This window comes from Nannospalax galili, unplaced genomic scaffold (assembly GCF_000622305.1).
Source record: "Nannospalax galili isolate Female #2095 unplaced genomic scaffold, S.galili_v1.0 scaffold11, whole genome shotgun sequence".
NCBI classification, from domain to species: Eukaryota; Metazoa; Chordata; class Mammalia; order Rodentia; family Spalacidae; genus Nannospalax; species Nannospalax galili.
The window spans coordinates 5652443-5667810 of record NW_008330735.1 but is presented as its reverse complement, the minus strand read 5'-3'; the positions used below and the strand labels follow the sequence as shown (position 1 = coordinate 5667810).

At 42.3% G+C, this 15368-nt stretch overlaps 1 protein-coding gene across 2 annotated transcripts in view; it reads left to right on the top strand.

Moving 5' to 3' along the window:
* The window catches only part of Wt1 (WT1 transcription factor), a 48921-nt gene that overhangs the window by 25120 nt on the left and 8433 nt on the right, over window positions 1-15368 (top strand). For both annotated transcript variants that reach the window (XM_029555265.1, XM_029555269.1), the window contains one exon: window positions 12869-12965. In XM_029555265.1, the coding sequence (XP_029411125.1) occupies window positions 12869-12965 (97 nt within the window). The remainder of the gene's footprint in view (window positions 1-12868; window positions 12966-15368) is intronic.

Sequence of the window (15368 nt, the reverse complement as noted above, 5' to 3'; positions counted from 1 at the left end):
TTTTTCTATGAGTGTATGTATTGCCTGCATGTGTGTAAATGCACCAATAACGTGCACTTACACAGAACAGAAAAATCTTTTTTTTTTTTTTTTTTTAATGTATCCATCAGTATGTTACAGTCCCACTATAAAAGCTGTATTAAGTTGCACAAAGAACATGGCTGGGTGACTTTGCTCCTGACACTTGTGCAGAATTGTGGATTCTGCTTAACTTGTTCTCAGGTGATTACAGTCAGGCAGAGTGAAATAGCGCTCAATGTTGATCTAGAGGTATCTGTGTCACGTTGCCACCAGCTCTGGATGTGGATAGTCAGGTATCTCTTCATCTCCCCAGTAAGATCTAGTAAGCACTTTGGAAGGTGAGTTTTGAAATCACTCTGGCTATAAGAAAGCTAGGTTTTCATTCAGTAAAGCTCTAATTCTAAGCCTTCAGTGGTTGACTATGGACATTTCTTAGGGTTGGTTTCTGGGTCTTCTGGCCTGAAGCCCTGCAGTTCAAACTGGCTCTCGTTCATCCCCCTTCATGGTGAGCATTCCTACAGAGGTTTGTTTGGTTTTGTGTAATTTTGTTGGTTGTTCTCTCTCGAGTCTTGAAGGCTTCTCACCCCCTGCTTTGTTTTATGGATGTGGGAAACAGCAAGCCAGCTTCTTGGAAGAGTGTCCTAGGAACTGGGACCCTTTCAGGCTTCCAGCTTTGGGTCTTGAAGCCCTAAGTGTCTATAATCAAGTAGATACATACAGGCTTGGTCAGATATGGGTTCCTTTATTTTTTTGGCAAGTATAGTTTGGTCAGTGATGCTAAGCTCAGTCATCTCTTGTGTTTAACTTTTAGGGAAGTTCAGTTTCTTTTTAAAAATTTATTTTAATTTTTAATTTGTGTGTGTGTGTGTGTCCGTCTGTCTGTCTGTCTGTCTGAGTGTAGTAGATATATGCATGTGCATGCAGGTGCCCCTGAAAGCCATAAGTGTTGAATCCCTTAGGAACTGGAGTTACAGGTGGTTGTGAGCCTCCTGATGGGTTGCTGGGAATTGAATTTAGGTCTGTTGAGAATTGAATTTAGGTCGTCTGGAAGAGCAGTAGTGCTCTTAGCCACCGAGCCGTCTCTCCAGCCCTGGAAGTCCAGTTTCTTAACACGGCTCCTTCATTCTTTTTCCTCAGAAGTTGTACACTGGGCAAGAGGGTGATAGGCCTAAAGGCTTGCAGCTAAGTTTATTGTCAATACCAAAAGGAGACAGGCATTTACACATCTCCTATATAAGCCTTGGGTGTTGAGAATGAGGGTGAAGAGGGCCTCTGGGCAAATTCCATGTTCTGATGTGGAAGAGCTGCAAGGCTCTCTGAGTGCTTCCCTGTAGCAGAGTGAACTCTGTAAAGGTGAGAAGGTGGTGGTGACAATGGTAGAGGGATGCGCATCTGGCCAATAACCAGAGGTGGGAGAGAGAAACCACAGGCTGAAATTCCTTCTTTTTTGAATATTCATATTGAATGCTAATTGCTTTCAAAAGGCTCTTCCTCTTCTTTTACTTTCCTTCCCTGTTTTTTTTGAAGTCTCCTGTTGATAAGGGATTTCAAGGAAGCTCTGGTTTTCCTCATCTGTAAAACCTCAATTCTTTTTTATTAATCTTCTTGTGCCTGCGGAATATCAAAATTAATCATTTCTAAAGAAGCTTCTCTTCAAATGTTCTGTTTTTCCCCATGAGCCAAACTCCAGTGTTCATGTTTTTAGAAAGGAGGGCTTACAATTTGTGTTCTATACAAACGTTTTTCTCTTTCTTCAAACTTGATGCATGTTGATGCCTCTTAAAGCTGTGTAGGAAAGGCAAGCTTTCTCAGGACATATTTTATACCTGTGAAAGCTGCTTAGGAAAAAGTACAGTCCATGCTTCTGCCAGAAATGAGGTCATGAAGTGTGTGTTCTTTTGGTAACGGCATCTGCTTAGGTAGGTAGAAAGAAGTTGGATTTGGTAAGAATTGTGCAGTTTGGATTGCTTAGTCACTTATAAGTAGAACACTTCCATCTGTTAGCATTGAACTGTGTATAAATTGAGAGAGAGAGAGAGAGAGAGAGAGAGAGAGAGAGAGAGAGAGAGAGAGAATGTATATTAGCTAGAGGTAGGCATCAGGTGTCTCTTCCTTAATCACCCTCCACCTTATTTTGGGGGCAGGGTCTCTCACTGACCCTGGATCTCACTGAGTCAACTAGACTAGCTGGCCAGCAAGTTCCAGGGATCCTTCTGTCTCCAGGGCTGGGATCACAAGTGTACTCCATCTACCATGCTGGCTTTTAAAATTTAAATTTAAAGTAGTTAATTGATTTTTTTAAATGTGGGTGCCTAAGCTGATAGATATATCCTTAATGGTTTGTATGGTTTTACTCAAGATCAAAATACAAATTTTTCTGATCTCCATCACCAGACTCATGTGAAACATAGAATAAATAATTTTTATGGATGTGGGTCACAGAGTGCCTATAATCAGAGACCTCCTGAGCATTTTTCTGGGATACGGTTACTCAGTGATATTTAACTTTTGCTCCCCACATAACTCGTCTCTTTGGTCTTCAAACAAATCTGCAAAATAGGTTATTAACTTCATTTTACAGATGCTGAAAGTTGAATGCAGAAACAATTAGATGACTCATTTATAGCCATAGGGAAAATAAGTGTTAGAAGTGGGCCTAGAACATAGGTTTTCAGATGCAAGAACCATGTGTTCTGGGAGTAACCTGGAGATAAGGGATCTAGATTAATCTAGCTTTTTCAAATGTATCTGCAAGAATTGGAATACATGGGCTCTTTTGGTGTGATAGGCTAAATATCTACAGATACCCAGATCCTAATTCCTAAAGTTGTGTGTGTTGCCTTACATGGCAGCAAGTGTTCTTCAGAGTGATTCTGCTAAGGTCTCAAGATGGGGAGATGATTCTGAATTATCTGAGCGGGCTCAGTTGCCTAAATGCAATAGCACATGTTCTTATAAGAGGGAGTCAGGGGAACTTGACTACAGAAGAGTAATAGGAGGCAGCAAGAGTGTGCAGTGTGCAAAAAGGGACCAAGATGCAAGACAGTTTCAGAAATGAAAAGGACAAGGAAAGAGATTGTCCCCTTAGAGCCATCACAAGAAGGAAGCTCTATCCACTGACACCTAGTCTTTGAACCTATTTATAATATTTATGTGTATGCGTGTATTGCCTGCATGTAGGTAAGTACCTCCATGTCATGCAATGCCTGCGGAGGACAGAAGAGACTGTTGGATCCCCTGGAACTGGAGTTACGGACAGTTGTTAGCTGCCATGTGGGTACTAGAATTTGAACCCAGGTCTTCTGCAAGAACAGTCAGTGTTCTTAACCACTGAGCTACCTCTCCAGCCCCTGGAGCCTGTCTTTTTTCTTAATTTATTGTTTTTATTTTATGTGTATGAGTGTTTTACCTGCATGTAAGTGCACCTATGTCATGCAATGCCTGAAGAGGCCAGAAGAGGGTGCCAGATCCCCTGGAACAGGAGTTGCGGATGGTTGTTAGTGCCATGTGGGTGCTGGGAATTGAACCCAGGTCCTCTGGAAGAAGAGTAAGTCTTCTTACTGCTGAGCCATCACTTCAGCCCCAAACCTGTTTTGCTTTTTTTTTTTTAATAAGTTTAGGAGTTCACAGTATATCTCTGGCTGGCCTTGCACTCACTGTGTAGCACAGTCTGGCCTGAACTTGGCAGCAGTCCTCCTGCCTCAACTTTCTGAGTGTTGGAATTACAGGAATGTATCACCAAACACCGCTCTGATTTTGAACTTATATTGTTCAGAATTATGAGAAGATAAATTTGTGTTGATTTAAGCCACAAATTTATGATCATTTATTATAGCAGTCATAAGAAACCAGTGTTCTTGAATTGACAGTATGCAGATAGGGTTTTCTTTCTGTAATTTCAGTGCTTAAGTACACTATTTATTGACTAGTACCCAGCTCTCAAAAGAATCCGGCATATCTCCACCTCTATTTCCTCTCCATGCAGGAGGACACAGCAGAATCAAGACTGATAGCATAAACTTTACTGCTTAGCCTTAAACAGCAGATTCAAATTGGTGGCTCTTAGGTCAGACATAGGTTTTAAAACTAAAGTTATTTGCAAGAATGCAAAATTCAAGTAATCGTAGTAAAGTCCAGATTTCCAACATTTTTAATCCAAATTTTGTGATTCTCATATATTTTGTTCATATTAAGATCCCCTTTCCTATCTACACCTTTCATCCCCTGCCCAATTTATGTACCCTAATATATATTAATATATGCATATATATGCAGGCCTATATATCTGTATATATGCATGAAGGCCTATAGACTCATACCTCTTCTCATGCTCCAAAAATGTTGGCTTATAGTCTAATTTTGGGACACAAGTTAGACTCTGTAGACCAACATCTTTGAAGAGGTGTGCACACTTAGGTTCATGGGGTCGGTGGTGGGCTGGCGGAGCTGCAACATGGGCAATATAGCTTCAGTGGCTCTCTCTGCCAGCTCAATGTCGTTGATTCCTCAGGGTCTTCTTCATTTATTTCTTTTCATTTACTTGGGTCCATTAGGGAAATTTGAGTTCTAGGCTCTGCTTTAAGCAAGCAAGCAAACAAACAAAAAAACCAAATCCATATTATGTCATAAAATAATTGTCCACATGGCTGATACTCTGAAAATTCATAGAGAGTAACAGAGGTGACAAGAATTGAGATAGGCAAATGCTTTGGATTTCAAATAAGAAAAAAAGCCATGGGATTCTCTAAACCCCAGAGCAGTAAGGGAAAGTTATTAAACTGGAACTTTCAGAGTGAGCAAGGAATAGACCAGTAGGGAACAAAAATTGCTATCTCATGTGTAAGACATAAACCCAAATCCATTTCTTTTTTGCAGTAGATTTACCAGTCTGAGAGTGGAAAGTAACTGATATGGTGAATCTTTACTGCAGAAAGATACTTGATGGCTTAGGTGTTTGTGAACATGATAGGGAGTTAGGGACTAAATGCTTCAATGGATGATTTGCAGCTAGTTGAGCAATAAAAGAAAAAGCATTGTTTGAAGCTTCTAGCAAAGTGACCTTTGTTCAGGCTGGGAGAAACAATCACATTACCCCAAGCCTCCTCTTCCTCACCCTCACCTGCCTGCACCAAGCCTACCAGCTACTTTCCACCTGGACCCATAGCTGCCCAATTACATGGTACTGTAAATCCCTGTGGCCTCTCTGATGGTCTTGGTCATAGAGTCATCAGATCCCTTTCCTCCAACATTAAGTTGAACTACATATCTTATCCTTTAAGAGGAAGTTTAATAGGTAGCAAAATAGGAACATTGTTTTGTAAAGCATCCATTTCCTACCCTAAGAAAATCCAGGCTTCTTTAGGCTTGGCTCACTATCTATACATAGTGCCAGATTTCCTTTATGTTTCTCTTGTCATCTGGGTTGGAAGATAATGAAGCCATTGCATGCATTTCTACCCTGAGGAAGGTTTGGGCTTCTCAGTTATTTGGTGTGCTGGGTTTCACATTCTGCTCTAGAGCTTGGTTTCTGGAATTAGCTCCATGAATAGTGACACCCTCCACCTCTGGGTTCTTCTGATTTTTTTTATCCTACAACTGTCCAGAGCTCTGTGATTCTTTTATTTGAAATGTGCATCATTGCCTCTGGAAAAATCTTCATTAGGCTGCTGGACTTCTTGCCATTCTTGGCAGGCCATTTTATAGCCTTATTACATTTATTCTGATTTGTTTATTTTTATTTTATGTTTATGAGTGGTTTGCTTATATGCATGTAAGTACACCCATACATGGATGCCTACAGAGGCCAGAAGGGCATTGGATCCCTTGGACTTGGAAGCAGTTGTTAGCCACCATCTGAGTGCTAGGAACCAAACCCAGGTCCTCTGGAAGAGCTGTTAGTGATCTTAACCCCTAAGTCATCTCTCCATCCTGGGCTTTATGGCTCTAACCCTCTATGAGTCCTGCTCTTACTTTGCTTTGGTTTGGTTTATCCATAGCAAAGTCATGGAGTATGTTAAAGAGGGTTCTCCTGCTGTAAAGTTTAGCTCTGCCTGATCATCTAAGCAAGCAACTGGGCCTTAGCAATAGCTGTTACTGGTCACCATCATCTTTCCAAGTGTTTCTTCTAGGTTAACTTCTGTCTTGGTAGACTGGGCCCCATCAACATAGCCTCTTTTCTGTAATGACTTCCTTCAGGTTATACCACAGAGACATCTTCTAGAATCCTATCACTTCCTCTACATCCTGGAAAAATATTTGGCACATATTATATTATGTATAATATGTATCAACAGCTAGTAAAGGCATCTTTTGTGTGTGTATGTCTATATCTATGCATGTATGGGTACATGTGTATGCTTACACATGTAGAGGCCAGAGAGTAACCTCAGAAGTTGATCCTCAAAAGCTGTCTAACTTGTTTTTTGAGGCAGAGTCTTCACTGGCCCAGAGCTTGCTGATTAGACTAGGCTGGCTGGCTAGTGAACCCCTGCCTCTACCTCCCTAGTGCTGGTCTTAGAAGTACACAGTATCATGCCTGGCCTTTTACATGGCTTATGGGACATAAACTCAGTTCCTCATGCTTGCATGGCAAGTACTTAACTGACTGAACTATCTCCCAAGTCCCAAGAGCATCTCTTTATGAAATCTCAGGAAGGAACTTTTTTTTTTAACTTTTAAAAAATTTATTGTGAATTTCATACATGCATATAAGGTGTTTGATCAAATCCATGTTTACTCCCAATTCCTCCCATATTTCCCCATCACTTTTTTCTGAAAAACTTTGTGTACTCTCTTTTTTTTGTGTGGGGCTTTTTGCTACTCTAACATTCCCCCCTCCAAAGAACTGTAAAATCTTTTAGGGATTAGATAAGAGCTCCCAAATACTTTCGACATTTTTGGCCTTTGGAACACAGAGTATGTTGCTAAGAGGCCCAAAGACATTTTGACTTTTAGCCAAGAAACTGGCTACTTTTCTTTGGGGTCTTTTTACCTTAACTGCCTAGCCAATTCCTACCTCCTATTCTTATCGCACCATCTCCTGAAGAGGTTACCCAAATTGCTGATAGGGAAGCGGGATGTAGACCGCTCTGGCTTCTTCCATGCTGAACAGGAACGCAGGGTGAGGCAATTGGAGTTACCCCTTCAGTGGGTCTATCTAAAAGACTCCCAAATTGTATAATTCTTAACTATAGGGGAAAAAGAAAGTCCTTGACTGGTGCCTATGAGATGTGAAGGAGAAGTAAAGGCAAGTATAGTTAGCATTACAAGTTCTAGACAGGGAACCAGAAAAAAGTCAGAACAGGACAAATTTCAAATGTTCATATCAGAATCCATTGGAATTTCTTGATGAGACCTTCCAAAAGCATCCCTCCATTGGGTTCCTTCTAATTTTTCTTTTGTCTGCCAAGGCTTGACTTGAGAGTGATGGACTGAGGATTTGTTTTCAGGCACTTTGACAGCTATTATGGTGACTAGAGTCAGTGTCAGTTCCCTCACAAAGGCTTCACCACGTGGAGGCAGGATCCTGGCACTCTCAGGTGGTCCCCTGAGTTCTCAGCCCTTATGCCAGAGGGAGGCCAGAACAGGCACTCTCTGGCAATCTGCTGAGATCTCAGCCCCTACAATGGAGGGTGGAGCAGGCACTCTCAGGCTGTCTGCTATGGTCTCAGCCTTATCTTACCAAACAAAGGGCAGAAGTGATTTCAAAAAAAAATTTTTTTTGTTAAGCTTTTGTAGATTTCATACAACAGTTCTTAATCAAATTAAGACCCTCGCCCTCATCCATGCCTCTATACCCCCCCCATGGGCCTCATGTATTCTGCTATACATGAGCTTTAAACAATTTTATTTATTATTTTATGTGTCCTGCATGTGTGTGTATGCTGGATAGCTTTAGTGTCAACGTGACACACCTGGGTTGAGGGAGCCTCAGTTGGGGAATTGCCTCTATTGGACTGGCCTGTGGCCATGTCTGAAGGGCATCTTCTTGATGAATGATGTGGGAGGGCCCAGCCCACTGTGGGTGGTGCCACCCCTGGGCAGGTGGGCCTGTGTTGCATAAGAAAGAAGGCTGAGCAGCGGCCAGGGGAGCAAGCCAGTAAGCAGCATTCCTCCATGGCCTGTGCTCTAGCTCCTGCCTCCAGGTTCCTGCCCTGAGTTCCTACCTTGGACTCTCAGATGAACTGTGACCTGAGATATGTAAGCTAAATAAACCCATTCCTGCCCAAGTTGGTAGTGGTCAGAGTATTTTGTCACAGCAATGAAGAACAAACTAAGACAGTGTGTAAGTGTACCTGTGTTGTGCAGTGCTTGTGGAGGTTAGAAGAAAGCACTGGATTTCCCTGGAACTGGAGTTATGGACAGTTTTTAGCCACCATGTGGGTGCTGAGAATGGAACCTGGGTTCTCTTCAAGGACAGCCAGTGCTCTTAACAACTGAGCCATCTCTCCAGCCTCAGAAGGGGGCTTTTTAAATGCAGAGATGACATTAGATGGAGATGGAAAACAAATGGTTTGGAAGCTAAATTCAGAGTCAAATTTCAGCAGTTAGAAATGACTCACTGAAAGAAATCAGATGGGATTTGGACAGTAAATCTATAATGCTGAATTTCAACCTAAAATAATCATGTCTTTAGCTTCAGGCCATGGATACCTGCCTCGGGCAATGCTAGGGTTAAGGATAGAGGCGAGAGTTGGAGATTTTATTAGACTGAGGAAGATCACTGTGACTGAAATGCGATGGAGCTATTTGTTCTTAGTGCTAAAACAGCCCTATATCTACACTGAGCCAAGAAACTCAAGACCCTACCCAAGGCTTGAGCACTGATAGCTCGTGGGCCAAATTCACGGTATCAACTAGCATATTGATCTTGACAGATTTGGACAGAATCCCTTCCAGGGAAGCCTGCATGCTCCAGTCTCATGCATTGATGTTACAGTCCTGATTCTAAAGTCTCTCAGATATACAGATGATCTTTCCCTCCACCTCTGCATAGAAACACACCTTGCAGCATTGAGATCTAGCCTCAGTTCCCACTTTGAGAAGGACTTAACAAAATGAAGGGGATGGGAAAGAGGACAGTTGGGATGGTAAGAGATCAAGACGCCATTTCTCCTTGTTGAGAGAACACAGCTCTAGTCTGGAGGGCTACCTTCTAAGACCTGAAGGATTATAATGTGGAAGAGGTGTTAGACTCAGTCCATTCTAGAATGTTGATGTGTTCCGTGCCTACTATAATTAAAGGTAGAATTTGCAGGAAGGAGAGAGGAATCTGTACTCAAGGTCAAGTTCAGCCTTGAGCAGAGGAGACAGATTCACAGAGATGACTGTAACAGTAATACTCACTCAATGGTTCACCAGAAGGTAGAAATGAGGGAGATGTCAGTTCAGTTTGGGAAGTCAATTGTAACTGTCTCCAAGAGAAATAGACTGTCTTGAAAACTAGTCACCTGTCATGCTGTCTAACCTCATACATCATGAGCTGTAAGAGGTTACTGCTTTAAGCGGGGAGGAAACAGACAACCTTCCTCTGTGCTTTCTCCGTTAGTCTATGATTCAAGATTACTGGTTTGCTTTACTTTTCCTCATTTAGAGGGAGATACTGCTAATTAAATGCCTATGGGCTGAATTTGGTGTTCCTAGAGGACCACACTGAGAAGCAAGCTGGCTGGTTTTTACAATGTGGTATTGCTTTGGTGTTTGTCTTGTGCAGACAAAAGAATCAATAGGCAGAGACTAGCCACTTTTCGCTGACTTGGCAGAAGGATCGAGTGATAGGGCTGGCAGGTACAGTCTTGTTGCTGGTGGCTTCTTTTGTTTGATACCTTGCATGAGACAGTAGGATCAATACTTAATGTTGTTCACTTGAGTGATACAACATTTCCTGTCACTGGACAAGTATCTTGATGAAAATCTGTTTTCCGTGCTGTCTATTATCACTTTCCAGGAATCCAGCTAATATCCAGAGAACAGCCATTAAAAAAGATTGCCAGTTCTTTCTCCTTTACAATAGACCTTGAAAACAACTCAGATTTCTACTCAGGTTGTGTCCCTTGGTCCTAGAAAATATGTAAATCACACTGTGGCTCCATGCAGATGGTGGAACCAGGTAAAACCAGCTTCTCATGGCAGCTCCTGTTCTGGCCATAGCTTCTTTTTGCTACCACACAGCTGTTACATCCTTTCTCACTTTCCCACCACATAGGATACAATGGTAAGAAAGCAGTCAGGGCCTCATTCTCCCAATGAATGCATTGTAAGGGTCAGAAAAGCAGATTCTGTTGGGGTTTGGTGTTTCTCCCCAATTTTTGCATGCTTGACCCTGTTTTAGTTCTCTGAGACACCATTCCCCTTGCTACAATATGTAAAAAAGCACTTGAAATGGGCTATAGAGCTAAAGTGTAGGAGGTTAGGGAAATAGAACAGCCACCCACCTCCCCAAACTATACAAAGAAGACAGACACTTCTTTCTAAAATGCCTGGAGCCAGAACTCAATGTGAAACCCCACAGCTGCTGTGGTCCCAGGCTGTGTGGATATTGCAGTGACCCTGGCAGAAACTTTCCTTTTCCAGGAATTCCTTTCCCTGGAGAATGAGGGCTGGATCAGCCTTAGGCCTTCTGCATCAAACAGAGTGGGCTGATCTACCAGCTCACCTGTCGTTACTTGGGTATCCCTGAACTGCTGAGATAGCAGAGGCAGAGAGTGGTTGGTCAGCCCCAACCATCAGTTAATTTACCTGGAGGGTTTTAAAGATGCTACTACAAAATCATTATCATCATCTTATGTAGCCTAGGCTGGCCTCCAACTCCTGATCCTTCTGCCTCCATCTCCCAAGTCTGGGATTATAGGCATGAGCTACCATGCTCAGCTTGATAAAAAAGATTTCAAAGCAGCTTTATTTATTTCACATGACATACAGCTCACCCACTTAGACTGCACAATGCAATGTTTTCTGGTAAAGTCACAGGCTTGTGTGACCTTTCCTGCATGGTTAAGACATTTTCACTTTTCGTATTCCTCTAACTCCCTTTGTCTTAGGCAACCTACCACTAATCTGTTTTCTTTTTCTTTTTTATATTTATTTATTTATTTTTCTGTGTATGAGTGCTTTGCCTGAATGCATGTGCACCAATGTGTATCTTAAGAGAGTATTTACTCCCCTGGAACTGGAGTTCTAGACTGTTTTGAATTGCTATGTGGGTGCTGGGAACTGAACTCAGGTTCTCTGCAAGAGCAGCAAGTGCTCTTAACTACTGAGCCATCTACTTTCTATTTCTATAGATTTACTTAGTATGGACATTTCATATAAATGGAATTATGCAATATGTGGCGTTTTGTGACTTTGTTCTTCGACTTACCATATCAGTGCTTCACGTATTTTTTCCAAATAATATTCCATTGTATGAAGATATTGCATTGTATTTATTCTTTCATTGCTTAATTGACATTTGAGTTGATTCTAGTTTCTGACTTTTAGGAATAAATAATGCCTCTAGTGAACAGTGTATAGTCTTTTTTTGTAGAAAATTGTTTTTATTCCTTTGAGAAAATATCCAGGATTTCTAGGTAGTATGTCCCCTTTGTATCTATTTTGGATGGGCAGGGGGATTCCAGACATTTTCCAAAGTAGCTGCCTCCTTTCACAGGGATGGTTCATGAAGGCTGGTTCATCATCACTCCCACAGTGATTCTCAATGCAACTCTGATATATTGTCAGTATAGGTGAAATTCTTTGCAACTGGCTGGATTGGAAATAAATCACTGCAGAAAAGATGCACTGTACCTGAAGGAGAGACTTTTATCAGAGCAACACATTTCCTTCCAAGTTGCTCTTTCTGATGCTTCACATCCTTCAGGCCTCACTTGTAGTCCCAAGTTAGCTCAAGCACTGCCTAAGGTTGTTATCCAACACCCGCTGATGGCTACAAAGAGTTAAGATGGAGTTGGGGAGATGGCTCAGTTATTAAAGTACTTGCCATGCAAACTTGAGCTTCTGAGTTTGATCCCCCAGGACTCATGTAAAAGTTCAAGTGTGCTTGTAATCCCAGCACTAGGGAGGTGAGGTTAGGAGGATCCCTGAAACTTAATGGCCAGCTAACGTAGCCGAATTGGTGAGCTTTAGGTTCAGTGAGACTCCATCTCAAAAAATTAAGGTGGAAACAGACCAAGTAAGACACCTAATGTCAGTTTCTGGCCTCCACATGCATACTCACACACATGTATGCACAGGCACCCATACACACATGAGCACATGCACATGCATGTGTGTGTACACCTGCACACACACACACACACACACACACACACACACAGAGTTAACTTAATCTGAAAAACTGATCTGTAGGTTGAGTGGGGACACAGATGTGCAACCCTGACTTCTGAGGATATGACATGTCTTCTTGTAAATGTCATCAGTTTCTTGGTGCTATCTGGTAAGAACTGAGTCATGAGGTGTCAACAAAACTCCAGTGCACTTCCCATGAAGCTTGAAGAATTCTGCTCATTCCTGAGATAGTCTCGCTGTCAGCCCGCTGCTCATATGGTAAACAACTTGCCTGGGATGAAATCCTGCCACTGTGGCTTTTTCTCAGCTTGTCTGAGCAATTCACAGATCCAGACAGTTTGCCTGCAAGAATCTGAGGGTGAGGGGAGGCTGTGTAGTAGTAACACACGTAAGGCCTCAGCTTTGCCAGATCCCTGTTCCAGAGTGGCTCCACGAAAGAAGGCGAAATCCAGCTGTTTTAGTACTGTGAGCTTTAAAAAAGTCACCACCTCCTGCTGTAGATGAGCATTTCCAAAAGGTGACTGGCAATCAGAACCCTAACCATTCTTTTCTGTGTCTACAGTCATAGCACAGGGTACGAGAGTGAGAACCACACAACCCCCATCCTCTGTGGTGCCCAATACAGAATACACACCCATGGTGTCTTCCGAGGCATTCAGGTGAGTACTGGGATTCTCCAGCCAGAGGCTACCTTCTCTGCCTCTTCCTCTGCTCAGGTGCCCTGCAGCTCCCTGCTGATGCACTATCTGGCCTTGACAAGTCTTTGTCATCAGAGTCATGTTTCTCTTCCACTAGGACTGGTAAGGGGTGTCTTCCTCCCCCAGAGATGCCATCTTGCCTGATACAGACTAGGATGTTTCCTGCAGAATCCCATTCTTTCCTCCTTTACTTTTAAATATACTCCTCCAGAATGGGCAGTATAGTTCTTGTTTTGAGGCCATCTATACTTGAATTAATAACCTGGACCTTTACTTTCTAAAAAGATTCGATATACATTATAAAGTGCCCAAAAGTAGACTGTCTTGTCAAATGTTGATTATAGCGGTAACAACAGTCTCACCTATGGCTGGACATGTTCTCTGTGCTAAGATTTGTATACAGACTTTAAAAACATGGATTTTTTCCTAGGTTTATTCAAAATTTATACAGAAGTGACAGATTTACTGAATCCTTCTGCCACCACCTTCACATAATTTCTCCTTTTACTACCATCTTGTCTTGGTGTGGTACATTTTATACAACAGATGTGCCAATGTTGATATATTATTGTTAACTGAAGTCCATAGTTCATACTAGGGTTTACTTTGTTGTATAGTTCTGAGTTTTAGTCAAGGCACAATTGCAATGAATATAACCTTGTAGACATAGATACAGGCTCCAAGGATATAACCTTATGGAGTATGTTTACCATCTCAATAATTCTCATATTGCACCTGTTCAGTCCCTTTTCTGTGTTTCCCCCCTTCCACCCCCAACCACTGCTCTTTTCTCAGAACTTTGGACCTCTGTGTAACATTTTCAGACTAACTACTTTGACTTAGCAATGTACATTTCTGATTCCTGCATTACACATGGCCTTTCTTCTCTCGTGTAACCCTTACCACACACTTATGTGTAGGTACTGTTATTTCCATTTTATAGTTGGGGAAACCGAAGCCCAGAAAAGACAACTGACTTGTCTAAAATCACATAGCTAGTAAATGGGAGCTGAGACACACAGGTTTGCTCTGACTCCAGCATCCTCGTTTTCAAGAATATTGCTTCTTGGGGGAGACACAGGACAAGGCACAGCTCAGGAGAGTGAGAGGTCTCCAGGGACCATGAAATCACAGAGAATGCAGGTGACTTGTGGGAGGCCCCCTTACCCCCCAAGTCTCTTGTGGATAGTCAGAACTGCAGTTACCAGGGATTCACATCTGTGACGTAAAACATGACCCAGTGGCTGCAACAACAACTGGAGTACTCTTTCCAGAATAGTCAAGACCCTGGAAGTAAGGTGCATGTGGGCCAGGCCCCTTCAAGATATGTGGGCAAAGAATTCTACACGTGGAAGTAAAACAGCATTGTGTGCTCTCTCATTCAAGCCTTCATATGGTGAGAAATAAAAACAAAAGTCACAGAAATATAGGGATATGATAAAAGTTAAGAAAGAGTCATCTCTGTCTCCTTCCACAGATAACATCAGCATTCTTCACTAGGACAGAGACTGATAACTAAAACTAACAACAGGTTTTTAGTCCTATATCTGCATCTAAGATGAAGGAAAGAAGATGAAAAAGGCTTTTTGCACCTCCCTTCCCACCAGACTCAGTTTGTCAGAGCCACTGTCATGGCCTCTAGAAAACTCCACCCTGTACAGATGTTTTATTGCCTACTCTTTTTCTTCTAGAATATGCCAGTCAACACACTGGCCCACCATTTACTTGTATGCTGGTAAGGTAAAGGTAAATGGTGGCATACACTATGATCTGTCAATACAATAGTGTATGTCACTACAGAACTTTCCATTGCAAACAAGGAAGTGCCCTCTCAGGGCAAGGCTGGTGAAATAGGAAGGAGAACGTAAGTATGGGCTGATTAGAAGACACAGAGAGCAGATAGATGTGGGGTTTAGAAGTAAGGTTTGCACACAATCACAGATGTGCTCCTGCATCAGCTGTTCACCCCTTTGTCACATCCATAATTGAACATGGAGGACACACACACACACACACACAGGTCCTTGCTCTGCAGTCCAGGAATCACTGAACATGAGGGCAGGAAGGGAAGCTTGCCTTACCTTCTAGATAAAGAGGATGAAGTAGGTGCTTTGGGAAGGACATGTGAAGGACACAGAAGGCTGACAGAGTCCAGTGTTTTCAGGTGTCCTTGTTAAAGTTTTCACTGACTGTACCACGGGCTTCTGGTGAATTCAAGCACTAGAATCTAGAGACTTCTTTATCATTTATTTACACATGGAAGCTCTGGTTGATTTGGATCTCACCCATTATCTCATGTTTTTCTCTAATAAGAATGTCTGCCTACATTTGCTGATTGGGCCCAAAGTCATGTGATCATGTCTC